Source organism: Ylistrum balloti, unplaced genomic scaffold (genome assembly GCF_031769215.1).
Source record: "Ylistrum balloti isolate Yb309-2 unplaced genomic scaffold, AGI_CSIRO_Ybal_v1 Utg370786, whole genome shotgun sequence".
NCBI classification, from domain to species: Eukaryota; Metazoa; Mollusca; class Bivalvia; order Pectinida; family Pectinidae; genus Ylistrum; species Ylistrum balloti.
In genome coordinates, this window is record NW_026782459.1 from 214,246 (window position 1) to 239,716 (window position 25,471).

At 35.4% G+C, this 25,471-nt stretch overlaps 2 protein-coding genes across 2 annotated transcripts; one reads left to right on the top strand and one right to left on the bottom strand.

Annotated features, from left to right (window-relative positions):
* Positions 1–8,534: 8,534 nt before the first annotated feature.
* Positions 8,535–15,057, bottom strand: LOC132558390 (GPI mannosyltransferase 1-like). Its single transcript, XM_060222940.1, has 6 exons — positions 14,973–15,057; positions 12,780–12,941; positions 11,847–12,382; positions 11,080–11,338; positions 10,381–10,482; positions 8,535–9,560 (listed from the first exon to the last, which is right to left on the bottom strand). Exons 2-6 carry the CDS (start codon positions 12,933–12,935, stop codon positions 9,402–9,404), a joined length of 1,212 nt encoding a protein of 403 aa, XP_060078923.1. The 5' UTR covers positions 12,936–12,941; positions 14,973–15,057; the 3' UTR covers positions 8,535–9,401.
* LOC132558389 (protein asteroid homolog 1-like) lies at positions 14,873–22,082 on the top strand. The gene is made up of 2 exons (XM_060222939.1): positions 14,873–14,958; positions 18,071–22,082. The coding sequence occupies exon 2, from the start codon at positions 18,178–18,180 to the stop codon at positions 20,314–20,316; it is 2,139 nt and encodes a 712-aa protein (XP_060078922.1). The 5' UTR covers positions 14,873–14,958; positions 18,071–18,177; the 3' UTR covers positions 20,317–22,082.
* The last annotated feature ends 3,389 nt before the right edge of the window (positions 22,083–25,471 follow it).

Sequence of the window (25,471 nt, forward strand, 5' to 3'; positions counted from 1 at the left end):
CATATTCGACCTAATAAGTACACTTTCCCTGTAAGTGCACCCATACATTTATATTCTTTGGGTAAGAGTATGGGTGAACTAAAGCCATGAAAAAGGTTGTGTTACTTCTCCAATCAAAGTCGACAATTTTAACCATTTGTCTCCAATTTACCCAGAAGCTACATGGACCCTTTTGATTCCATATTAAGATTTTTTTTTTCATTTTTTTATAGTTTTTTGTCATGTTAGTTTCACCTGGAAACTTTTTTCAAAGAAATAGGTGTAAATATACCCCTTGTGTTTATGTTAGCAAATAGTGTACTTATTGATCAAATATGGTATATTCATTTTGATAGATGAACTTGTACTTATGAATTATATTGTTGATATTGCTCAGATTTTGTATTCTGAGTTGTGACAATGACATTATTCAGCACAGAAAATTATCTTATTTCTTGCAAAGCCTTAATCTGCTAAATGATCCCTCGAGTTTTTACAAAAGAATATTGTCTTACTTTATGTAAAATTTTGCACAAATAATATTCTATTGCAATAAGTCATAAACAGCTCAGAATATAGGACAGGTTTCTGAAATGTCAAAAAAAAAAAAAAAAACCAAACAAATAAAAAAAGAAATATCAAATACACAGATTGATCTTGTTATTGTATTAGGATTGATAGTGTTGTACTCTTCATTTGTTTGCCCCATTTTGTTTTAGTACTTAAAAACTGTATCTTATTTTCTGTAAACAAAGTATATAAGTATTCACTTTTGAAGAGTTTTGAAGACTGAACTAAAATATTATAAAATTCTATTGATTTTCCGCTCTTTAAAATTTTTGCTTCCAAAATTGTCCTCTACCATTAGTAAGGATTTTTATCATCAAAATGATACCGCTAACTGTATTCATGCTAATTTTCAAGTTGAATATCCTAGATTCTTGAGTAGTTAATTACTGTATTCTAATACCAGTCTTCCCTTTAGGACTGATATGATTAACGTTTGTGAGTTTGATCTTGTTGTGAGTAATTGTTTTTCGTATGATAATCATACATACCATGTACTTAGAAAACTATGTATATATGCAATTTAAGGTAATATTTAAAGATTGAAAATATATAAAACCATGGACTTTAGTATGTCTATGATAAAATATATATTTATTTCTTTATTTGTATTGCAAACTTTTCTTCAGAACCGCAATCTAAAAATATCATATGAAATTTCAGACAGAGAATCTGTAGTAATAACGTGATTCTTTAGTCATAGTTTTTTTAGATTAAACCAAATATTCTGACTGAAAATGTATTATGATAACCCTTCTGTATATGTAAGGATTTCCTTTGTATTTATATATACTAACAAAATTTGAAAAGTCTGTCAATAAAATCTCTTGCTGTTTCTTATGCTGGGATATAGGTTTCAGTGGTTAAGGAACGAATACCTGTGTGTATATTACATAGACATGTGATATTTTGTAACTTTTGAAAAAAAAAGTTGTTGATCTCTCTAAATCTTCTCCTTGTTTACTACAACTAACTTGTTATTGTTATAAGTGCATTCAGATTTGCATAATGGTTTTGGATGCATAAAAATATGGCAGCCGAAATAAAGCAGTCTTGTACATAATTTCTTACTTTAGTTATTTGTTGATTAAGTATTCGTAGTATAATTTATCGTTTATATGTGTTTCTTGACACTACCCTTCTGTAGATTTCCTGGTTCTCATCACAGTTTAGAAGTTCAGAAAAACAAAGTGGCTGACTGGCAGTAATATTTGATTTCGACTATAAAAGATTGTTATCCCTATTTTTGGAGAAGTACTTGATGGGTCTTCCAAACTTTCATTTGTTGGTCCCACTTATGTTATGCCCTGATGCTTTTTGGGCTGATCAGAAAAACAAAATTACTGAAAGGTGGCCATCTTGGATTCTGATTTGGATAAATTTTCATCACTATTTCTTACAAAGCACCAGCTGGATCTTGCTCAAATTTCATATGTAAGTTTCCCTTCTTCTCTTGTAGCCTTTTGATTTTTGGACTGATCAGGAAAACAAAATGATTGAAAGGTGACCATCTTGGATTTTGATTATGATAAATAAATAAATGGAATGATTCCTCTTGCTGTAACTAAGAGGACTTTTCAAAATTCATACAGTTGAGAGCAAAAAGAATAGAAAAAGGAAAAGATCAAATGGATTGCACTAAGAACATTCTGGGATCCTCTATTTTCATTTTCATCAAATTCATGGACTTTCACTACTACATGTTTCCTACATTCATGTTCATTTACACCTGGAATATGTTTTATTTCCGTCCTGTCCAAGAATTAATGCTATCTAGCAATTTTAGTAATAGATTGGACAAATCATTACCGATTCAGCAATAGATACTATTCCTTTAGATTCTTGGGTGTTCTCTTGATTACATGTATGCTAGGGAAATTTCTCATCAATCTGGCGCAAGGCTGTTAGGAGGGGGGCTTTACAACATCTATGGGTCAGTTGGAAACGTCTCTTGGCTAATTCGCAGCATTTGGCCAAATAACGTTCGATAGAAAAAGTACATTTGAAACCATTGCCTTAAAACTTTGAACTAACGTATGAGCTGAAGAGTCGCAAATGATGTACCTGTGTTTTTATCGTACATTGAGCGACTTCAAAAACACATTTTTCCATTGCACACGATACATAATCCAATGATCGGAGATACATTAAAGTTTGATATAGCGATATTTTTATCAGTAAAAGAAATCAATTTATTTCAAATAAAAAGGTATGGACCTAAATGTGACAACAATAAAATGGAAAAATTAATTTTCCATCTCGAATAATTCGGAATGGTAATCTCAATGAGCAATGTCCAAATACCAATTATCAGAAAAACATAATCAGTTGGATATGTATGGTGGATTTTTTTTTTGACAGAATGTCAAAGATGCTACCTGAAGTAAAATACACTAAAGGATGAGGGTTTCACTAGCTTTAAATGCAATGTTGACACACAGCGCACACATGTACCAACTTTTAGGCAACTGAATCTAATCCAGATGTAACTTGGAAACCGGGTACACGCGTGTGCCAATATCGAAAAATAACAAATTGGACCAGAAATGTTAAGCGCTTATGCTTTTTATATTAAATTTACGATTAAAGTGTCGATGGCTCCTGCATCAGTGTCTATAGTACAGACGATAAGACGTTACTCCCATGTAAGTCCTACATCAGTGTCTATAGTACAGACGGTAAGACGTTACTCCCGTGATATTCCTACATCAGTGTCTATAGTACAGACAGTAAAACGTTACTCCCGTGATATTCCTACATCAGTGTCTATAGTACAGACGGCAAGACGTTACTCCCGTGTTAGTCCTACATCAGTGTCTATAGTACAGACGGCAAGACGTTACTCCCGTGATATTCCTACATCAGTGTCTATAGTACAGACGGCAAGACGTTACTCCCGTGTTATTCCTACATCAGTGTCTATAGTACAGACAGTAAAACGTTACTCCCGTGATATTCCTACATCAGTGTCTATAGTACAGACGGCAAGACGTTACTCCCGTGTTAGTCCTACATCAGTGTCTAGAGTACAGACGGTAAGACGTTAGTCCTACATCAGTGTCTATAGTACAGACGGTAAGACGTTACTCCTGTGTTAGTCCTACATCAGTGTCTATAGCACAGACGGTAAGACGTTACTCCCGTGTCAGTCCTACATCAGTGTCTATAGTACAGACGGTAAGACATTACTCCCGCGTCAGTCCGACATCAGTGTCTATAGTACAGACGGTAAGACGTTACTCCCGCGTCAGTCCTACATCATTGTCTTTAGTACAGACGGTAAGACGTTACTCCCGCGTCAGTCCGACATCAGTGTCTATAGTACAGACGGTAAGACGTTACTCCCGTGTTAGTCCTACATCAGTGTCTATAGTACAGACGGTAAGACATTACTCCCGTGTCAGTCCTACATCAGTGTCTATAGTACAGATGGTAAGACATTACTCCCGTGTCAGTCCTACATCAGTGTCTATAGTACAGACGGCAAGACGTTACTCCCGTGATATTCCTACATCAGTGTCTATAGTACAGACGGCAAGACGTTACTCTCGTGTTATTCCTACATCAGTGTCTAGAGTACAGACGGTAAGACGTTAGTCCTACATCAGTGTCTATAGTACAGACGGTAAGACGTTACTCCTGTGTTAGTCCTACAACAGTGTCTATAGCACAGACGGTAAGACGTTACTCCCGTGTCAGTCCTACATCAGTGTCTATAGTACAGACGGTAAGACATTACTCCCGCGTCAGTCCGACATCAGTGTCTATAGTACAGACGGTAAGACGTTACTCCCGCGTCAGTCCTACATCATTGTCTTTAGTACAGACGGTAAGACGTTACTCCCGCGTCAGTCCGACATCAGTGTCTATAGTACAGACGGTAAGACGTTACTCCCGTGTTAGTCCTACATCAGTGTCTATAGTACAGACGGTAAGACATTACTCCCGTGTCAGTCCTACATCAGTGTCTATAGTACAGACGGTAAGACATTACTTCCGTGTTAGTCCTACATCAGTGTCTATAGCACAGACGGTAAGACGTTACTCCCTTGCCAGTCCTACATCAGTGTCTAAAGCACAGACGGTAAGACGTTACTCCCTTGCCAGTCCTACATCAGTGTCTATAGCACAGACGGTAAGACGTTAGTCCTACATCAGTGTCGACAGTACAGACGGTAAGACGTTACTCCCGTGTCAGTCCTACATCAGTGTCTATAGTACAGACGGTAAGACGTTAGTCCTACATCAGTGTCTATAGTACAGACGGTAAGACGTTACTCCCATGTTAGTCCTACATCAGTGTCTATAGTACAGACGGTAAGACGTTAGTCCTACATCAGTGTCTATAGTACAGACGATAAGACGTTATTCCCATGTTAGTCCTACATCAGTGTCTATTGTACAGACGGTAAGACATTACTCCCACGTTAGTCCAATAGTCACGGAGTCGCACGCGAGATCTCAGTTACTTCCATCATGATATTAGTCGTTTTTGTTTGTTTTCAATAAGCATTTTTAATAAATTAATTCTAGTGGCAAGCGTTCTTAATTGTTCACATTTGTATGCATTACGGCAACCACTGACCAAAACATGACCTATCATCTTTTGTGATAATGCCGTTGAGTTACATTTTAGTGCTAGTGGCATAGACGGTGTTGGGGAAAATTGTAGAATGCCAACTCAATGCTCAATATAAGATTACAAAAGGTCTAATATCAAGGAGTATTCGGGCCATTAATTAATCTTTTATTTTGCCTTTCTTTATACGTTTCCCAGCATAAACGACAAACACATCACTTTCCGGACGTACATGTTCTATATTAAGGAACGCTGACTCCAAATGCACGTTTCCTGTCGTCATTAACAATGTATTTTTAGATCGACGAAAAAGTGCTCCGTCACGGTGAAGCGCTATAACTCAAATTTGTAGACTGACGGGATAGCATAAACAATGTTTAACTAAATATTTTTTAAAAAATGATTAAATAAGACAAGATGAAATATAGTCAAACTTATTTTTTGTAAACCATTTTTGGCATTATTTATAACGGGAGGATGTAAAACAGCCCGCGCGATAACAGCTGATGAGGATTTCACAATGATAAGTTCTTTACAGACACTAGTACCTACATAAGATTCAGTTCGTTCATAGCCTGCCGGTCGTTCATCCTGACGATTGCTTGGTCCAAAATATCTAGTTCGACATATGTTTTATCGTCATCTTTGTTACGAACGGGCTCCTTTGTAGCCTCCGCGATGTGTTTGCTATCGACTGCCGTAAGCAGTGCGTCCGTTAGGTAAACATTGGGGTTAGCAATTATGCTCCTGACCGTCTTTAACAGTTTCTCTCTCATAGATCCATTTTGCTCCAACCAATCATGTTCGTATTGTTGTAGCATTTTTGGTTTCCAAGCACTTTGCATGACGTTAATTTCAGGAATAAAGTAATGTGGACAAATGGCAGTGTCCAAACATTTCTCTAGATCGCGAAAGAACAGCACGAGGCAGTCAAGAGGAGATGTTTCCCATAATTCCGGATCCAACCTTTCACTCAGCCACAGCATGATCGTCTTTAAGTGATACGTTGTCAAACCTGCAAGAGGTTCTCCAATCTCTGATGTCCCGTAGTCCAAGTAAAGACGCTTCATCTGTTTTATAATTAGAAACAACGATCTCTGAAAGGGTGAAAAATTGAGAACAATTTCTTGTTCTGACGTCGAGAAGGTGTACTTCCACTCCAAGAAATATGTCCCTCCTCGGTTATGGGGATTATAAACAAGATGACAACCTTCTCCGATGACCTTATCAATGATACCCGACTCCGGCCATTTGCGCGTCCTTGTTTCAAACGGTGCAGCTTCTTCCGGCCAAGGAATTCTGACAGCGGCCACTTTGTCCATAAGTATGGTGAATTCGTATGTCTGCCCATTAAGAAGAAGAGCTTTCTTCTCCGATTTAAATGTCTTGAAAAGAGGTTGCAGCAATGGCGAGGGATGTACAAGAAGCTCGCGTTCACCCAAAATTGATCTGTGGTTTGAGGTTACCGAACCCCAGTATTTCATAGAAGATAAAAGAATTTTGCCAGATTCAGCGTGCTTGTGAAACCATTGACTTTCTTCGAATTCGGAACCGAACTTACCATCAAAGCGATTTAACCGCAGACCAACACTACCCAATGGAAGAGAGTTGTCCAATCTATCGACTGAAAACCAAGCCACGACAGCACTTTGGTCTCCAATAACGGGTATACTCATGCCTGCTACTGGATTCTCAAACAGAACATCAACTTCAAAATTATACGATCCATCTGGTTGACGTTCTGGTACATACAACTTGTTCCCAGTACTCCCGACGATATTCAGAGTCTTGAGGTTCACTTCAGCTCGTTCCTTGTAATACTCCAACATTTTATACAAATATCGCTCAATAGGCACTGCCTCGTCAGCAACAAGTAGAAGACTTTGCATATATCTTTTCAACACGTCTTCTGTTTCATATTTACGTTTTTTGTTATTTCCTTCGATCCTAGAATACACTATCTCGACGTTTCCATTTTTATGAAGATATTCTGACCTGTCCATAGTCTCCTCCTCGTGCTCACTTCCACCATCCACTGGGCATTGTTTGAGTGTATACATGGCTACAGGGTAGCTAGGTTTATAGTAGCACTGACTCGGATTGAAAATAACCACCGTGTCTTCGCAGAGAGATTGTTTTAAAGCTAGAATCACGTACTGCAGCACTAGAAAGCTAAAATCCCTTCCAGTCCGGGTCAGTCGAAGATACATAACACCGACAGCAGAAAATCGACAGACACCATTCCCCCTGCTGTTTTATACACGTACGATGCTGTTCCACACAGACTTATATACTTTGTTGTTCTCCCGTCTGTGTCGTTCTATTTTTAGTTATAACGTCGTGCTTGAATGAATATTTACGACAACGAGACATATCGTATACCTACAAACATTCACACTGCCAGTATTGACCCCAGCGAATGTTGGTTGTTATAAAGCATGTGTTTACGTATATGTCCCTGCGTATACCTAGGTGCATGTTTAGCAATGTATCCAGTACTATCCACAGAGTAAATGTGTACGTCACAATGTATCCAGTACTATCCACAGAGTAAATGTGTACGTCACAATGTATCCAGTACTATCCACAGAGTAAATGTGTACGTCACAATGTTGATTCTGTATTACAGTTCAACAGAATAGAACTGAAGAATTCCATCAATAATTAAGTAATATATATTCTTCATTTATCAAAAGTGTAATGATTCGTTGTCAGATATATTTGTGGCTACAGAGCCAACCCCCACTCCTTTCCCACATGGAATCTAGGAAAATACACTTCATGACACGAAAATTAAAGATTTTACAGGTTATTTTTATTTAAGAATTAAAGAAAAAAAATTACGAAGATTTCCTGTGAAATGAACGTGTATCTTAAGCTGTCTTTTATTGATTTATTTCCCAAAGATTCAACAAAGATACAAAGTGTGGCTCGTTCACCACTACCGGTATTTGTCGTCCCGGTGTGGTGCATGGGTCCATTTTCATTTGATATTATTGATCTGTGTCAAACAGTATGTTTATAAATTACTTCAGATTCTGTATGGTATATATATATATCAACACATATCCTAAATAGGAGAACTTGATGATCTAAGTTACTGAGTAAACATTTCCTGAAAAGCCCAATTTTCTTTTTAAACAGTCAGCCGTATAACTGTGGGTATGTTGTGACATATCATAGACATAATTTTGCTAATTATGTAAGATAAATCGAATGTACATGTAATGTAGTTATAATATTTCTTTAATTTGGACTGTTCCATCCGTGAATAGTATTTTATTTTACCATGGGATGGTGATGCTGAGTAATATATCAAATCATCCACATAGTGTAGCTTCTGAAAAAATTCAACACAACAAACAAAATTATTATTCAAACATGTTTATTAAAATAGTTCTAAGTGAATCATATATTGCAGTATTAAGACATTTTCTTATTTTAGAGATAGTTCATGTTTTCACTATTTTAGCATTATACTTCAGAATTAGTTGTTCATAGATGATCAGTAGACACTTCAATTAGTGTGGCATTTCAATTAATTAGAATAGAAGATAATCATATTCTTATAAGCATTGTTGTCTAAATCAGTCAGGTAAAAACTAAATTAGCCTGTACCTGAGTGAACAGTTCTCTACCTGTACACCCTCATGGTGACTGCTCAAGAGGTCTTGACTTAATTATAGTTGAATGTGTCACACTGTTGAAACACTTTGAAGGAAAGTAATTAATCAATCGTTGTTTTATTGAAAATGAATTGCTGTGAAGTACATAGTGTCACAATAAATTGCCATCACTTGATGCCAAGGTTTCATAGTCTTCTAACTAGCCCTGTCCCTTCACTGTAAGTATTAAGCAATGAAAATGTAATTTGTATTTATAACTGAGACAACACCTAGTGAAAAGACAAGTCCAGGAGGCGGAAAACCTGTAATTAACCAATATCTAGATTTGGCAGTTGAGATGGATAGAGTCCATCAGACGAAGTCCAGGACACAAGAATTTGGGTGGTGACCTTTGAAAAAGGACCAATAAATTTCATTACCAATTACTACTCTCTATCTTTAAATCACATTGAAATCATTTGTAAATAGTTTCTATCACTGAGTTGGTTTTGAGGCTCTGTATAATTGTGTGATATGGCTGCCTATATATCATAGAGATTTTGTGTGAAAATTAACAGTATACATGTAGTTGTCCAACATGGCTGTCTCTATTTGACAGAGATTTTGTGAAAGGTTTAGCTGTATAATTATCTAATATGGTCCTTAGTATGTTATAGAGATTTTGTGTGTGGCTTGGCCGTATAATTGTCCAATATAGCTGTCACTATGTATATGTTGATGAAGAAGAAAAATATTCCTGCTGACCAAATATACATGAACATATTGAATCCTTCAAACTCCAGGCCATATGCTGGAAGGAGCCACAAGCCCTGAAAAATACCAAATAAACCAAGAGTAGTTTCTTTGCCTGTCCCAGAAACCAAAACCCCCAATATACCATACATGGGCAATCAAACTCAATCATACAGGAAAATAAGGGTATGTTAAGTCATCATATACATAACTTTCATGTTTTCTTAATTCAAATTCAAAATGCAGTTATACAACAACAACAGCAACAAGATTTACAAGGAGAATACATATAAAACAAGGTGTTCTGTAAGGATAAATATTTCCTATTCACCAACAAAACCTGCTATGGCTTACTCCTGTAGTTGTGTTGGCAGAAAAATGCTTGATGTTGCCTTTCATTGCAATGATTTGTAGGCTGATTATCACAAAATACTCAAAGCAGATTAGATATCAAAACAAGAGGCCCATAAAGACCTACATATTATACAACAGCTGTGACAGTAGAAAGAAGGGTTATTAAATTGTTAAAATCAGATTAGCATATTTAAGCAGTAAAGTCAAAAAACCACTCCCCATTTCTGTTGCTCCACATTCCAATGATATTTCCGCTCAATGGCACCATTGGCTGCCATATTGAGCTTTCAATGAGGTCTGAAAATAACATTTTGTCTGCTTCCATTCCATAACATCCCCACCAACTGTCAGCTCAGTGGAACCAATGGAAATTTATAATGTATTTTTCAAGACGGCTGCCATATTGGATTTGGGAATAACCCTAAAAATGACAATATTTGGTCAGTAACATCTCAAAGGATCATTTCAGGCAGGTTTCGGTTCAATCCCACTTATGGACTCATGGCCTCAAATGAATTATTAGAGGAAGTAATTAACACTCACCTGACCAATAAACCAAAGTATTATTAAGGCCACTCCTCTCCTCAGTGACATCCGTAAGTTTGGGAGGACAACAGGCAAGAGACACAAGTACCACAAGAAATACTGAAATGAAGGAAAGGAATATTAAAGAAACAATAAAAAATGAAATACTTTCACAGGAACCGTTTACAACTGCCAAATAAAACAGTTGAAAAAACATAAGACATGAAAGCAGCCAAGTGATCTATCCAAGAAGGAAGTACATGTATTGTTACAAATTATAACTCTCAAAGCATCGACTTTTGTTTGGTCTCATCTTGTTCTCATTTGAGAATGTGACATTACTGACTTTGATTGATCACGGAGCAGAAGGCTCTAATCTTTCCGTAACAACTGTGAGAATATGAGGATCTCCCAATTTGGTTTGAAGCATCCTTAGTTGAAGGGGAATCTTTAAAACTCTTCAAAACCCTGTTTCTGTTTCTGAAGCATGCTACAGAAAAGGAGGATTTTGTACAAATGGTTTAACTGCCCCCCTTTGGTCAGAGGGTTTGGGCCCAATGAGGAAATAGATAAAAACCTTATGAATTCCTTTTCCTCTATTTTGGAATCAGGTGAACAATACGGCCTTATGTGCCTCTTGTTTTCTTCCTATTTTTGCCATGATAAGAATCTGATACAATCTTATCTTTAAAGTAGGCTTTGTCTAATATGTCTTACCTGGGATGTGCATACTTTGTTGTAGGTCACAAATACAAATGTGATAAGGAACCAGCACAGAGGGAGATCCATGTAGAATTTTATGGAGAAGGTGACAATAAGAATGAGTTGTGGAATGAATACCAGCAAGGCAAGAACGGAGGAGTGAGGAGATTCTGCTGTCAAGTAGATTAAATAAAAGTATGGCGAGAAATTGTGTCGAATGTCTTTTCTGCCAATATGATACAGGTAAGTATTGTCGAGAAAAGCCCAGCCATACCTGAAAAGTGAAACAATGTCAAGTTTACTGACAGTATGGTGCCAATAAGAAGTTGACTAAATAGGATTTGGAATAAAACAAGTAGCCAGGAAAGTTTTTCAAAAATTTTTTCAATAAACATTTCAATATCAGTATGATTCTGATTTTAATAACATTTCCGTTCAACTATCAATAAGTTTGTTCTGAACTGGTTTTTATACTGTTGTTTGTTGTTGCTGTTTCCCCAAAATAACAAAATACCTTATGTACACAAAAAAACTTTTTGTCATCCAAAACCAATATGACAATATAATATTTTATGTGTAACTGACAAAGAATTGTCATAATTATTTGTAGGAGAAAGAAACAATTTTTGTCTGATTATTTGATGCTGTAACTGCTAAAAAAGTGATGTGGGTTGGAGTTGAGGTCAACTTATTTACTGTCTTTCATTATAATTTCATTTCTCCCTTCTTCCCTTTAACTATTATTGAAATTAATTGCAGTAAGTATGAATAAATATACTTACCAGTGATAGTACAAACCAGTCAGTGCTAGAAGTACAAACGCCACTACGACACCAAAATAGACACGTCTGCCAGTGGGCCAAATATACCCAACACACTGCTCAAGTCTGTGTCCTTTTCTGCTCAAATTCACCAACTTTTCTTCATTTAACATAAAGTAAACTGGCATTGCATAGGTTATAGTGTAAATCTTGAAATGGATTGACAAGCCATATGAAATGGCTGCAAGGATATATCTTCGACCTTGAAGCAACCTTAATGTCAAAAGCACCAAAAACGTCATGATGGATTCAGCATTACCTCGAGTGGACACAGTGGCAGCAAGAGGATTCAGGAGCCAGAAGCAAGCACACACATTACTTAATGTTTCCTTGAACCCCTGTGACCTCAGTAAAGAATATATCAAATAACCAGTGACCACATCAAAGAAGACAAAGACAAGTTTTCCAAACATCTGCATCAGAGTGACATTGGGCTGCAGCATCCATGCAAGAAGCGGTGTATAACGGTATGTCGGACGGTAGTATGGGGACATATTCTGAAGTAGAGGTAAAATTTGAAAATCACTAATTAATGTTTGATAAATACAAGATTTATACACTAATATTTAGTTTAAAATTTCCAGTAATGTTTTGAGGATAGTACTCTTCAAATACTGTAATTAATCAAGGCAAGAAGGTGATTTTATATAGAATGTGTTATCAGAGCAGAAACAAATGTGGCTAATTATTATTGTAATATTAGAAGTAGACTACAATGACAATTGACTTTGATCTTAGTAAATACATATTACTAAATTGGAATAGCATATCACATTTTAAGGATCAAGACATTTTTGTCATGTTGAAGAATAAGGCCTGTATGTATGAAACCGTTTATTTATGCTCTTTTAAAAATTGAGGTGGATGCCTGTTGTTGAAAAGCGTGACTGTCACCTGGTGCATCAGTCGAGAAGCGTCTGTGAAGACATAGTAATCTATGTCAGTGAATTTTACGGCCATTGTTCTGTCCTGCCACTCGCCGTACAAAAGAAGGGCAACCCGACCAATGACAGATAGTCCTAGGGAGCTCCAAACAGTATCCAACTTCATTTTTCCCTGAAAACAATAAGATCACCACCGATTTTTACAGAAAAAGCTATGACACTATGAAATTACATGTAACAAAGCAGAATTACTAATATCCTCAAGATTAAAAGTTTGCTGAGCTTGAATTTTGAGATCCTTTTTTAGCATTTCTACTACTGTACCCAGTACATGCTGATGGGCCGCCCGTAATAATACTGCATGCCGGGATTGTCCTGAACTTTACTCTGTCATGTTGATCCTTGGTGAGAGCCTTGAAAGGTCTCTTATTGTCAGGTTTCTGTGTTTCTTCCTTGATTTTATACTGTAATACGTCTGATCCTACTATATATCTTGTGTGTGCTTGTTTTAAGTGCCTCTGGTAATTTCTGTCCCTCCCATTGGTTCTTTTGCATATCTTGTCTTTATACAACTAGATATGTCAAGTAAATATTTCATTGCGCCTAATATTTTTTTCTGGATTTTTTTTCTATATTCATAAGATAAGATAAGTTTATTTTCAGTTCAGTATGTGAAGAGTCCTCTATACCAGACTCAATAATGTATGTTAAGTTTCAAGATTCTATAATAAATTAATAAATTTATGCATGTCTCTCATAAAACAATGTTTCTTACACAGTTAATTCAATAGTTAAATTATTTCAGCTCTGTAGTTGAAGAAAAGTTCTTGGTTCTTCCAGTAATGGTCTAACCAATTTTTAAACCTAATGACAGTTTTTGCAGTAAAAATATGGTCCGGTAATTTGTTCCAGATTGATGCTGATCTTATAGAAAAAAAGTTTTTGTGTAGTCTGGTTGAAGTTTGTTTTGGAAAAATTGTTTTCGAGTTGACTCGCTGACTGTGTCGTTGAGTGGCCTTAGCCCATAGTTGGACCATTCCCTCAGCATTCCTGGTCATACATTCCATTGGTGATTTTATACAGTTCAATCATTTCTCCCCTGACTCTCCTGAAGGCTAAAGTTGGTAGGTTCAGCTTTTTCAATCTCTGGCTGTAGGTAGGATTTTGCATACCAGGTAGGCATTTAATTGCTCTTCTTTGAACTCACTCAATTTTATCAACATGCTCTATCTGGTATGATGCCCAAACTGAGCTCGCATAGTCCAAGTGAGAGTGTACTAAGCATTTATACAATGGGATAAAAGATTGTTGATCCATAAACTGAAATGTCCTTCTTAGAAGTGCAAAAATGGAGTTAGCTTTCTTTCCTTTTTTGCTAATGTGATGATCAAATGATAATTCTGAGTCTATAACTCTGATATCCTTTTCCTGAGCTGTCTGCAAGGATTTTCCCTGGAGTTGATAGAGTTGCGTGAATGTTTCCTGTCCTCTGGTTGTTCCATTATTCATGTTTAATTTTTTAGGAAACTACCTTAGTTTCATGATTTTCAGTGTGATTATAAATGTAAAATTTTTTTTTTTTTTATATTTTGGCTGATATATTTCAACAAAGAAGAGTCTCATATTTTCAATCATATTTTCAATCATCTTTAAAATAAACAAAATTGATAAATAAAAAGAAAAATGGGTAATTCTGTGTACAAAAAGATATCCTTTTCAAAAAGCGTGTAATCTGAACTCTAATTCAGTGATATGCACTCTAAAAGTGCAAATTAAACGAAAACAACATGCTAACCAATAATATGGATACACGTATCTTTTCACAAAATGACACGCACATCTGCTGATGTAAGAATCTGACGATCCGCGTCCGCATCAGAAAAAACTATAAATTAAATTAATCAGGACTTTTGTACGTCATCTTGAACTCAAAAAAAGTACAAAGTTTTCAATTTAGTCACTTACACATATGTTAAAGTCATTCGACTTGATTTGAATTTTAAAAATGTAAAAATAAGGTAAATACATATTGCGCGTCCTTTTCCGTTGCCTACCACATTACGACACTACACACAACTATCTCCATATCACGTGACTTTTCAGCACAAGTGGGGAATCCCGGAATGCTCTCACTAGAAAGTGATTTTATTTTTCTGCTGAGTATCTGGGAATTCTAAACATTGAAAAAGGTATTTTCGCTTACCTAAGCTTTTGTTCAAATCATGCTTTTATGTCACCTTCTTATCTGTTATTGTCATTCTTGTCAAATGCAACGCATTCTGATTATTGTTCGTGTTTGTTTCACATGTGGACAACAGGAAACTGGTGTGTAATTCTAATGATTAAAACGTTTACGTATCCGGGTATTCTTTACGCTGTTGCCATCCACAACAAACACTTTTTGTTTATAGAAATTCTTTTGTTGAATATGATATTTGATAGACAACCCGGGTCTGAAGATATGTTACTTTTGTTCTTTTTTTATTTTGAATCACTAAAGTTTATTTGACATAAACCCTAATCTGAAATAATGTTATACTTGGTTCTTTGTCATTTTAAATTGCAATTATAGTTTAAACATAATTCAACAACATAACACAATGTTACATATTTGACCAAGTCTTTGGTGTCATAAAATATTTGTTACGTCCGAGACAACCATTTTTGAAAATTCAAAACAAGGTGAAACACCATGATGTGGTAGATGTTGCATCATAAAATGATGTTGCATCGATATACTGACCAGTAAAGAAGATAGTTCTGCTTTGAATAATGGAGAAAATACAGCTGTTTATATGGAGTTTCTGAATGTAACAGGACAACAAAGGCTGTCCTTTGGGAACATCAGTAAATTTTATTGTCAAATTCATTAAAAATTACTTTCTATTTAATTAATATATGGCCATCAATTTATCTAACTTAAGTTTTAAGCCATAAAATTAGTTTGATTCACATAGATAATTAGTGGACATAACATGTCACCAATATTGCCATCGAATGTGTTTTTTGGATACTAATAGATGAAGGTCAATTTTTTTTTTTTTTGTAACTGAATAAATAATATCTATTAAAGATTTTCAAAATGATGTTTAAAGAACTTATCTCTTGAGAATGATTTTATTCACCAAATGCTATTTTGGTGTCCTGCACTACATCCAGTTTAGATTCAAAGTCCATGTTCGCGTCCAGATATATTTAAAAAGAAAAATAGAAATACCCATCATACACCAGGAAAATTTTGTTAAAAGTATTGTCATGTAAAGTCGCCTTACATTGAGTATTGTCTCTGCACATTTCATCATCAACATAATAAATACATTGCAGAATGGAAAGACAACAAATTTTGTTTGGTGTCCTTTGCGTCCCAGGAACAATGAGCCATAAAATACACCACATGCGTTTTATCCACCATTTGTTAAATGTAAAAAGGTTTTTCTTGTTTATTCCATTATTTCAAAACAGTTTCAATGATTGGCCTACATACTTATCTAACGTCATGGATATTGGATTTGCGTCACCGCCCTTCCATTATATAGGTAATTTTTTGCATCGTCGTAGTGCAGATGCGCGTTAAACAATCTGAAACTGCTATGCGTTATGCGCTTCTAACATGATGTCATGAAACATATGTACCAACGTACTTGTAATAAGAGATAAAATCGCTGTAGTTTCAATGTTTGGGACGTAACATTATGACACAATTTACACAATTGCTAAATGATTCAATTTCTTTAAAACATGTTCAGAGGTTTTTCACTTAATTCACTATTATCAGGATATACACACCCAAACAATACAATAGTTAACATCATTCTAAGAATATCTTTGGACATAACATTTAGGACACAAAATGTTACTTCAAGGTTCTGATGTTTTCAAAATGTTGTAAATGTAAATTAATGAACATTTCTGAAATATACATTTCATTAATCTTTTCAATCTTAATCCATTCACCTTGTCTCATAACATTGAACAAAACAGATATGTAAACATTTAATTTTTGCTCCTGAAAACACCTCCTCTTGAGTATGGACACCAAAAAATAGCGTGGTGTCCATACCAAATGAAACTTAAAATAGAAATTGTGATGTAAATATTTCATACTATTACAAAATGTTTTGGTAGTTTTATCCTTGTTTGAGGAACTTTGAATTGATATAATTGATGTTTCATTTGGCAAACAAGATTTGGTTATGTATTCATAAGGAGTGGACATGACAAATATTTCATGACTATTGAAAGTTCTTCATTGAATATTGCTTTGAAAAGTGTAGGGTGGGCACAAAACCTTAGAAAAGGGTAGGGTTATTAAAAACACTTTTTGTTGAACCGAAACATGTATTCACATTTCTTTCTATGATATGTTAATGTTTCCCTTGTGCTGTTTGCATAAGTATTTACCAAATTTTGAAATGCTTACCCGTTCCTTAGTTCAATCCAGGGTCATGTTTGCCTCGTAGGAATCCATGTAATGAGTGATGCACATGTCACTTGAAGTTAAATGTAGAGGCAATTCCCACTTTTTATTGACCAAAATTTATAGAGAAAACTATGGAGTTACAACAAGCTATTTTGATTTAGCTATGTTGTAGAAAAGAATGATGTAGAAACTCTGTTCTCTGACCAGAATCAGACAGTTCAACTGAAGGGAAATTCCCAATAACCAGACTATTAGGAAAGCCAATTTGGGACTGATGAGAAAAACAACATGGCCAATGGGCGACCATTTTGGATTTTGCATAGTAAAGTTTGTTATTGCTATTTCATGATACCACTTTTTCTGGAGAATTACTGCATAAATCTTTCTCAAATTTCATATGTGGGTTTCCTTGATCCCTAGTTGTGCTGGTTTGATTTTGGGACTGATAAAAAAAGAAATGGGGACAGATGGCCATCTTGGATTTCGCCTAATAAAGTTTGTTATCCCTATTTTTTAAGAAGTACTGAATGGATCTCTATAAATTTTTATAGGTAGGTTTCCTTTGGTCCTTAGTTGTGTCTGTTTGATATAATTAAATGTCTTTTGAGCGACCATCATGGATTTGGCAGTTAAAGTTTATCATCTCTTTTTCTGCAAAGGAATGTTCAAATTTCTTATCATTAAGAGCAAAAAAAAAATGAAAAGAAGAGAAAACAAAGGAAAATATCCCACTTTCAAAGGACAAATGAAGATAAAGCAAAGGTGGGCACCAAGATCTCTCTGGGATCTCTTGTTTTCAGCAGAGACAATGATAAAATACCTTGAAATGAGGTCAATTATTATATATTCATATTTCAAGTAACAGTTTTGTTTACTTGCAGATTTGTCACAAAAGATAACTTGAATCATGACGAGGTGATAGAACTGTTGGTGAAGTTGCCCTGGTGATGTTTCATGTGAAGGTGTTTTGAAGGGACGAGATAGAAGTATGGGAATTCCAGGCCTCACCACCTTTATTGACAATAATCTTCAGTTGTTGGAAAAGTTTGAGCTTCATGATTGCAAACTGATCATTGATGGAAATAACCTTTACCATCTCCTGTTCTATGACCACAGAATTGACTATATGCATGGAGGAGACTACGATAAATTTGCAAGTCATATTCGAAGATTTTTTCTCATGCTGAAAGAATGCAAAATCCAGCCTTATGTAATCTTTGATGGAGGATACGACATTGATGAGAAAAAACTGAAAACAGCTTTAGAGAGGTCACGGCAGCGATGTCATCTTGCAGGGTTTATTTCACATGGAGGAAAAGGCAAGGTGATGCCAATCTTGGCCTATGAGACATTTCGTCGTACGCTTCTTGACCTTGGAGTTCCACATTGTGTTTGTGACTTTGAAGCAGATGATCAAATTGCTGTCCTTGCTAATGAATTCAATGCTCCTGTTTTGAGCTATGACAGCGATTTTTATGTGTTTGATCTAAAAGCAGGATACATTCCTTTTGATGGCGTGAATTTTGTCGCAGCAGAATCAGAGAACAAACAATATAAGTATTTGCCTTGTTGTATCTACTTTTCACAAAACCTTGTGAAACATTTTCCTGACCTTGGGAAATCTGTTTTGCCATTCATCGCAACAATGTTAGGAAACGATTTTGTGGAGCATTGGGTGTTTGAAGATTTCTATCAAAGAATGACATCACCAAAGAAAGGTAACTCTAATTTTGATATCCCAGTTGCTCATACAAAGATGAGATCATTATTTCACTGGCTGGAAAGGGTGGAAACTATTGAAAATGCCATAGAAAAAGTTTTGTCTTGTTTTCAAGATGAAAGGCGTTTGAAAGTTGAACACATAATGAGAATATCTCTCAAAGCATATTCAATCACTAAACAATATTCTAGAGTGAACTTGAGGTTGTTGCTGGAAGGATCGTCAAAGGAGATTGAAGAGCAATGTCAAAGGTGTCCGTCTAACCTACCAGTTTGGTTTCGATGTTCATTCTGGAAAGGAGAGATAGCACAATTCTGCCAAAATGTTGTGATGTTACAGCGTGTGATTCTCAATTGTCAAGTTGAAGACATGAAAGCTCCTTCTGCTACTATTTGTTGTCTAAACATTCGAAAAGTGATTTACAGAATATTGACCTCTAGAGATGAGCAAGGTCAAGAAACTACATCTGATGCAGCTGCTCTGGATTCAGCGATACCAGATTGTGTTACAGAGTATGCAAGAAATATGAAAAACATTCGAAAATTTAAGGTGGAACCAGCATTGGAATTACCCATGTTTGGTGCAATACCAAGCCTGGCAGATGTACCTGCAATGGGGATGGATGAAAGAAGGTCATTATTTCTTGCTGCACTTGATCTTTCTGGTTCAAGAATTTTTGAATTTCCACAAGAGCTGCAATTAACAATGGCTGTGCTGATTTATTGGATCAGAGAGTCTGATCCTAGCGTGATTGTAAATCAGGTCAGAGCTATGGTCACATGTATCATTACCATGGAAACATTGAGGATCCAAGGGCAGACAACTCTCACAGATCCTGGATCAGAGGCAAGTGAATTAGAAAAACTTATCAACAGATCTTCACCAGGGCAAGTTGAAAAATTTCTTCAAAATTTACGGAAATATTTTAACAAAGTGGAACACTCAAAGAAGCATCCAGTCGATGTGAGGATTATTCATGGTTTCTCACAGTTTCAGACCTGCTTTCTGTACTCAATGATTCTGAACCAAGTTCTCCAGAAGCCTTTCCAAAGTCCAAACCCTGCTTCCATATTCAATGGATCGTTTTTGTACAATTTCACCAAAAATCTTGAGAGTAGACCAAATATCAACCTGTATATCCCAGAAATGTTTGTGAAACATTCCCCCCTGTTGGATTTATATAATCGTCTGTACCAGGCAGTAACAGATGAAGTTAGGGAGTCACATTTCCGCTGTTCTTCTGCAAAGCCAGTGAAAAGACGGAAAAAAGATCGAAAGAAGACAGTACATAAGATGGATGACACAACAGATGACCTTGTCATGGATGACGATAGTGAAATGATGGAAGTGGAGCTTGCCTGTGATGTATCTAATCGTTTCAATGCAATCCGTCTTCTAGAGAGTTAATATGCGCTTTGGTAGTGTTCAGTTAAATATGTACTTGTTTATATTACTGTGTCTGAGGCAAAAACAAACACAAAAAAGAATATTGACAGAACATTGTAAACATATTTTTTATGATAATCTTATTTTTGCATGCTGAAAGGCTAAAACTGCACATTTGCATTATGCCTTGATGATGATGTGTTGTCAATTGATGATAATGATGTTGCATTATCTACTGACGAGAGTGATATATAATGAAATGATGATGATGATGTATCAGTTGATGATAGTGATATGGATTGATTGATTGATTGATTGATTTGACGGTGATGATGATGAAGTTATTGTAGGATTTAATATCTAATGGAAAAGAACCTTTTTTATCGAAAATTTAAGATATTCTAACCAGACAACTTAGAATTTTGCAAGACATTTCAGAGGGTTTGACACAGTTTGATACACACTTGTTTGCCCTTCAATATCCATTGAAACCAGCTTTTGTGGAATGAAGAAATTCTTTTTTTCGGTAATTAAATTAAACAGATCTAAAATTCAAAATAAAAAAGGGAAGGAAAAACAAAGTTTTCATGAAAATACTTACCTTTGTGTTAGTAGCAAACCTTCAAGGAGTTCTTTGTTTTTAGTCTGTCACCATATTTGTTGAATTGACTCATGGTGTCTTTTTCATCTTGTTTGTATGCATCTTTCTCCTGAACCATGTGTTAATCTTTTGTGTATAAATTCAATCAGGAAATTTATATTTTAAATATTAATTCAGTTTTCAGCTTTTTAAGCAATCGCTTTTTTTTCCAGCATCGTCTGTTGTGCATTGTGCATCGTAAACAGTTTAAATTTTTGACTTCTCCTCAATAACAAAATAACTTCAGGTTTTAATATTGAGCCAGTAGCATGCTAAGATAAGGATACCAAGTCTGTTAAAACAATTGACTTTTACATATTTTCAAGGTCAGAGGGGCCAAATGTATTAAGAATCTTTCAACAACATCTTTTCAATAACCAAATGGTCCTGGGTCATGATATTGGACCATCATGTTTGTTCAAATGAGTGACCTTGACCTTCATTCAACATCACAGTGGTCAAATATGCTAAACTACAATAACAGATAGTGTTATCTTTTCATTTAATTGAAAAGTTAGCCTTTAGACTTGGAAACAATAAATACTTTTGAAGTATGCATATATCATTTCTGTTCTGTCTGATAGGACTAATGGGCAGGTTCTAAGACCGTGTGATGACCTGAAGACCTCAAGTGACAGTTAAGGTCCATGGGACTTTTGTTATAATTAGTCTGTACTTAAATGTTAGAAGAGAGGAAACAAGATTTTATCAATAAAAAATTATCTCTAGAAAGTAGGTAATAGAATTTTATATGATCTTTGCTATAATTGATAACAATAATAATATCTTGTCATGTTAATGGATTGTTATATCAAGCATTAGAAATAACTCACAGCTTATTTATCTACAGTTCTGCATTGAGGTGGGGAATGTTGGAGTTTTAGTCGAAACCATTCCTATAGCCTTTTAAAGATAAAATTGAAAAGAACACCACTTATTTACAGAAAATGCAAAAGGCCCTAAGATTAGCATACTCGATGGAGTAGTCTGACTATCAGCCCCTATGTTTTGGAACCGTCAGTGGTGACACATAGTAATTATCAGTTTTGATATCTGTAGTAACTATCAGTGATGTCATTATTGGGTAGTAACTATCAGTTGTGACACTATTGTGTAGTAACCATCAGTGGTGACACTATTGTGTAGTAACCATATTGTGTAGTAACCATCAGTGGTGACACTGTTGTGTAGTTGATATCTGTGTTGACACCATTGTGTAGTAACCATCAGTGGTTTCTTCCCTTTGTTTGATAGCTAGAATCAGATATATTCAAGTACAGACATATATAACATTATATGTGTCTCTGAATCAAGATATTTTCAGCCTTATTTCTTTCATCAATTTAAGATTCTGAAGACAGAGGTCTCTGGTGGAGCTGGGCTTGAAACCTTAAACATTTTGTTTATCAAAAGCATAATTAAACGCACATGATGAAAAATGACTTACCTTGTTTTTATGTCCAAATTAAAAACCATTAGTATTTTATATGATGCATTGTTCCATACCAGAATGGAATTAATTATTATATTTTTCATTGTACCTTGGTATATCTCTAAAACAACCATTGCAGAAAATTGGTCTGTTGCAAATTTCATTGCACAAACCAAATTGGAAAAATGAAAATATATGATTATCCAATGTAGTTACATAAGCAAACATGTATAGCATAATTTTACGTAAAGCATAAATACTAGTACTTATTATGTTTCAAATATGTATAAAAAGTATATATATTGTAAATGACTTGATTTTAAATAAAAACTTTTTGAGCAAATACCTACACCTGAATACAATATTTTTGTTCTTTTCCAATTATTATTCTTGATTGTATATATCCAAATTTCATTATTGTGTCACCTGCAGAGCTGGTGAACACTTAGGGATCACTTTGTCCGTCGCCATGCGTCGTCATCGGCGGCAGCGGTGGCGTCCATACAAAAATTTTCCGAACTTTTTTCGGTAATGCTTCGAGTTATCAAAATAAAATTTGGTATATGGCTTTTTGTTGCAAGGGTACAGATTAAGTTTGATTCCCGGCTGTCTGTTAGCCTTTTTGGCAGAGTTATGCCCCTTTCAACTGAGAAAATTTCCTGGGAATATTGTTTTCCGGACTTTTTTGGCTTATGCTTTGAGTTATCGAAATGAAATATAGTATATTGCTTCTTGTTACAAGGGTACAGATTAAGTTTGATTCCTGGCTGTCTGTGACCCTTCTTGGCTGAGTTATGCCCCTTTGAACTTAGAAAATTCGCTGGGAATATTGTTTTCCGGATATTTCCCAATTATGCTTTGAGTTAACATAATGAAATGTTGTATATGGTTTCTTGGTGGAAGATTATAGATCGAGTTTGATTCTCAGCTCTCTGTGACTCTTCCTGACACATTGAACTCAAATTCTTTGGGAATATTTTTTTCTGGAATTTTCTTGGTTATGCTTTGAGTTATGAAAATGGAATTTTGTATACGAGTTCTTGGTCAAAAGTTACGCACCAAGTTCGCTTCTTGGCAGTCTGTAACTCTTCTTGACAGTGATATGTCTCTTTGAACTTGGAAAATTTCTCAGGAATATTGCTTTGCGCAGTTTTCCCTTTATGCTTCAAGTTATAGAAATGAAATTTGGTATTACAACTTTATGGTTGATCGTTGCACATCCACTTCAATTTCAGGGTGACCGTGACACTTTATGCAGGCGACACATACAGTTCCGAGGAACTCTTGTATGAGAGAAGAATGTATACCAGTAGCAGGAGTCGATGCTCTCTACTCATTGTGGTTTTTTTCATCAGAAAGCTGAGAAACAGACCACCCTGTTCTGTTGGTGTTGTGTCTTTGGTCAAAGCACTTAACTTTGATTGCACTGGAAGACATGCAACAGGACACTTTTATGTTGATCAGTGAGGTAGCCACCAGTTATTACATGGAGACGCAGCCTCAAAATGAATGTTGTTTTCATAGTGTCAGGGCAATAAACACAGCAAACAAATAGGCTCCCGCTGATTGGATGTAAATTATATTTTTGTTGTTGTTACTTAAAATATGAAACATAATTTTATCTTTGGGGTTATGTTTTGATGAGGTGCACACACATGACACACAAACTACAATTTATTTATAGGAACACATTTACATATTTGTCATGTTCCAATGGTCTGACATGCTAGGATTTTTAATAAGACCTCTCAAAGGCTTGTCTAGTCAATATTGTAAAAAATGCCTATATACCGAAAAAGTCTATATTGTATAGAATGATAACTGATGTGCACTCGCATAGTTTTTATGATTTATTGAAATCAAAGGTCATGGCATTAGGTCAGTTGATTGTAGATTGATCAACATTCATGTTTGTTCTAATGATGACCCTGACCTTTCAAAGTCACATAATTAAAATATGTACACTAATTCAACATCTTTTGAGTAATCAAGTGACACAGGGCCATGATATTGTCCAGATTTGTTTTTGATTTATTTGTTTCTATTAGTCCACCCTTTGATTGTTCAAACTGACCTGCAATCCATGGTCTGTTGTAAACTCTCCTGGCCTTTAAACTCTATTTCTTGGGATTTCTAGTATAATCTCTTCATGTGAAGGACCATGACTCCTTCTTTAAGAGACTTGGCCAGATATATTAAATATTCATCCATCTTTCTCTCTAAGCATAAGTTAACACTTGAAAAAATATTTCTTCATAAACATGTAACATGTGGTGTGAGTGAGACAGACCCAATTGTTATTTTCAGCTTTGTATGCCACTGAATGTAGAATATTATTCCATGTTAACATTAGCAAAGATTGTAGCCTTTGTGCATAAAAAATATTTCCCATAATGTTTGCAGTAAAACCAGTCTAAAAACCCCTCTCAATGGAACTGAGAAAATTGGCCTACATTTCAACTTTTGTCATAAATGATATGTTATCATCAAAATTCACTGGAAGTGGACACATAAGTTTTTGTCAGTTTCGTAAAATGCGACATCAAAACGCCATCATGCCGTAAGTTCCATTCAGTCCTGAACAGATCATTCGTCACTGGGGCATCAAATAGACAGTGTCATAAGATTTCTGACTTCACAGTGTCAAGTATATTTTCCTGTATATGTATCTTATCCTGATTACCCAGTGTGTCAGAGTCAATGTGTCGCCGTAGTTTAAACAATGTTTAATCCATTATTGAAATACAAAAAAGCACAAAATAAACAGAAGTGAAAAGGAATGTGAAAGCCCGTAGCTTATGAAAGTCACAGTAAGGGGATAAATGATTTATTATTGCATAAAAGGCATTTATCAAAACACAACAGGAAAAACATGCTAGTATACCCATGGATAAATAAATAGAAAAAAACGTGTGATTTGTTGAATAAAATTGTCTCCAATAATCTTAGTCCAAAGAAAATGTCTCTGTTCCAACTCTGACTCTTTGACAATACGATATCAACTGAAGCACGTGCGTAGTACTAGTCAGCAATCAATTTAAATATTATTGACGGTGTATATCTTTAAGTATCTCGTTTAATTGTTTCACCAAAAACCGGATCGA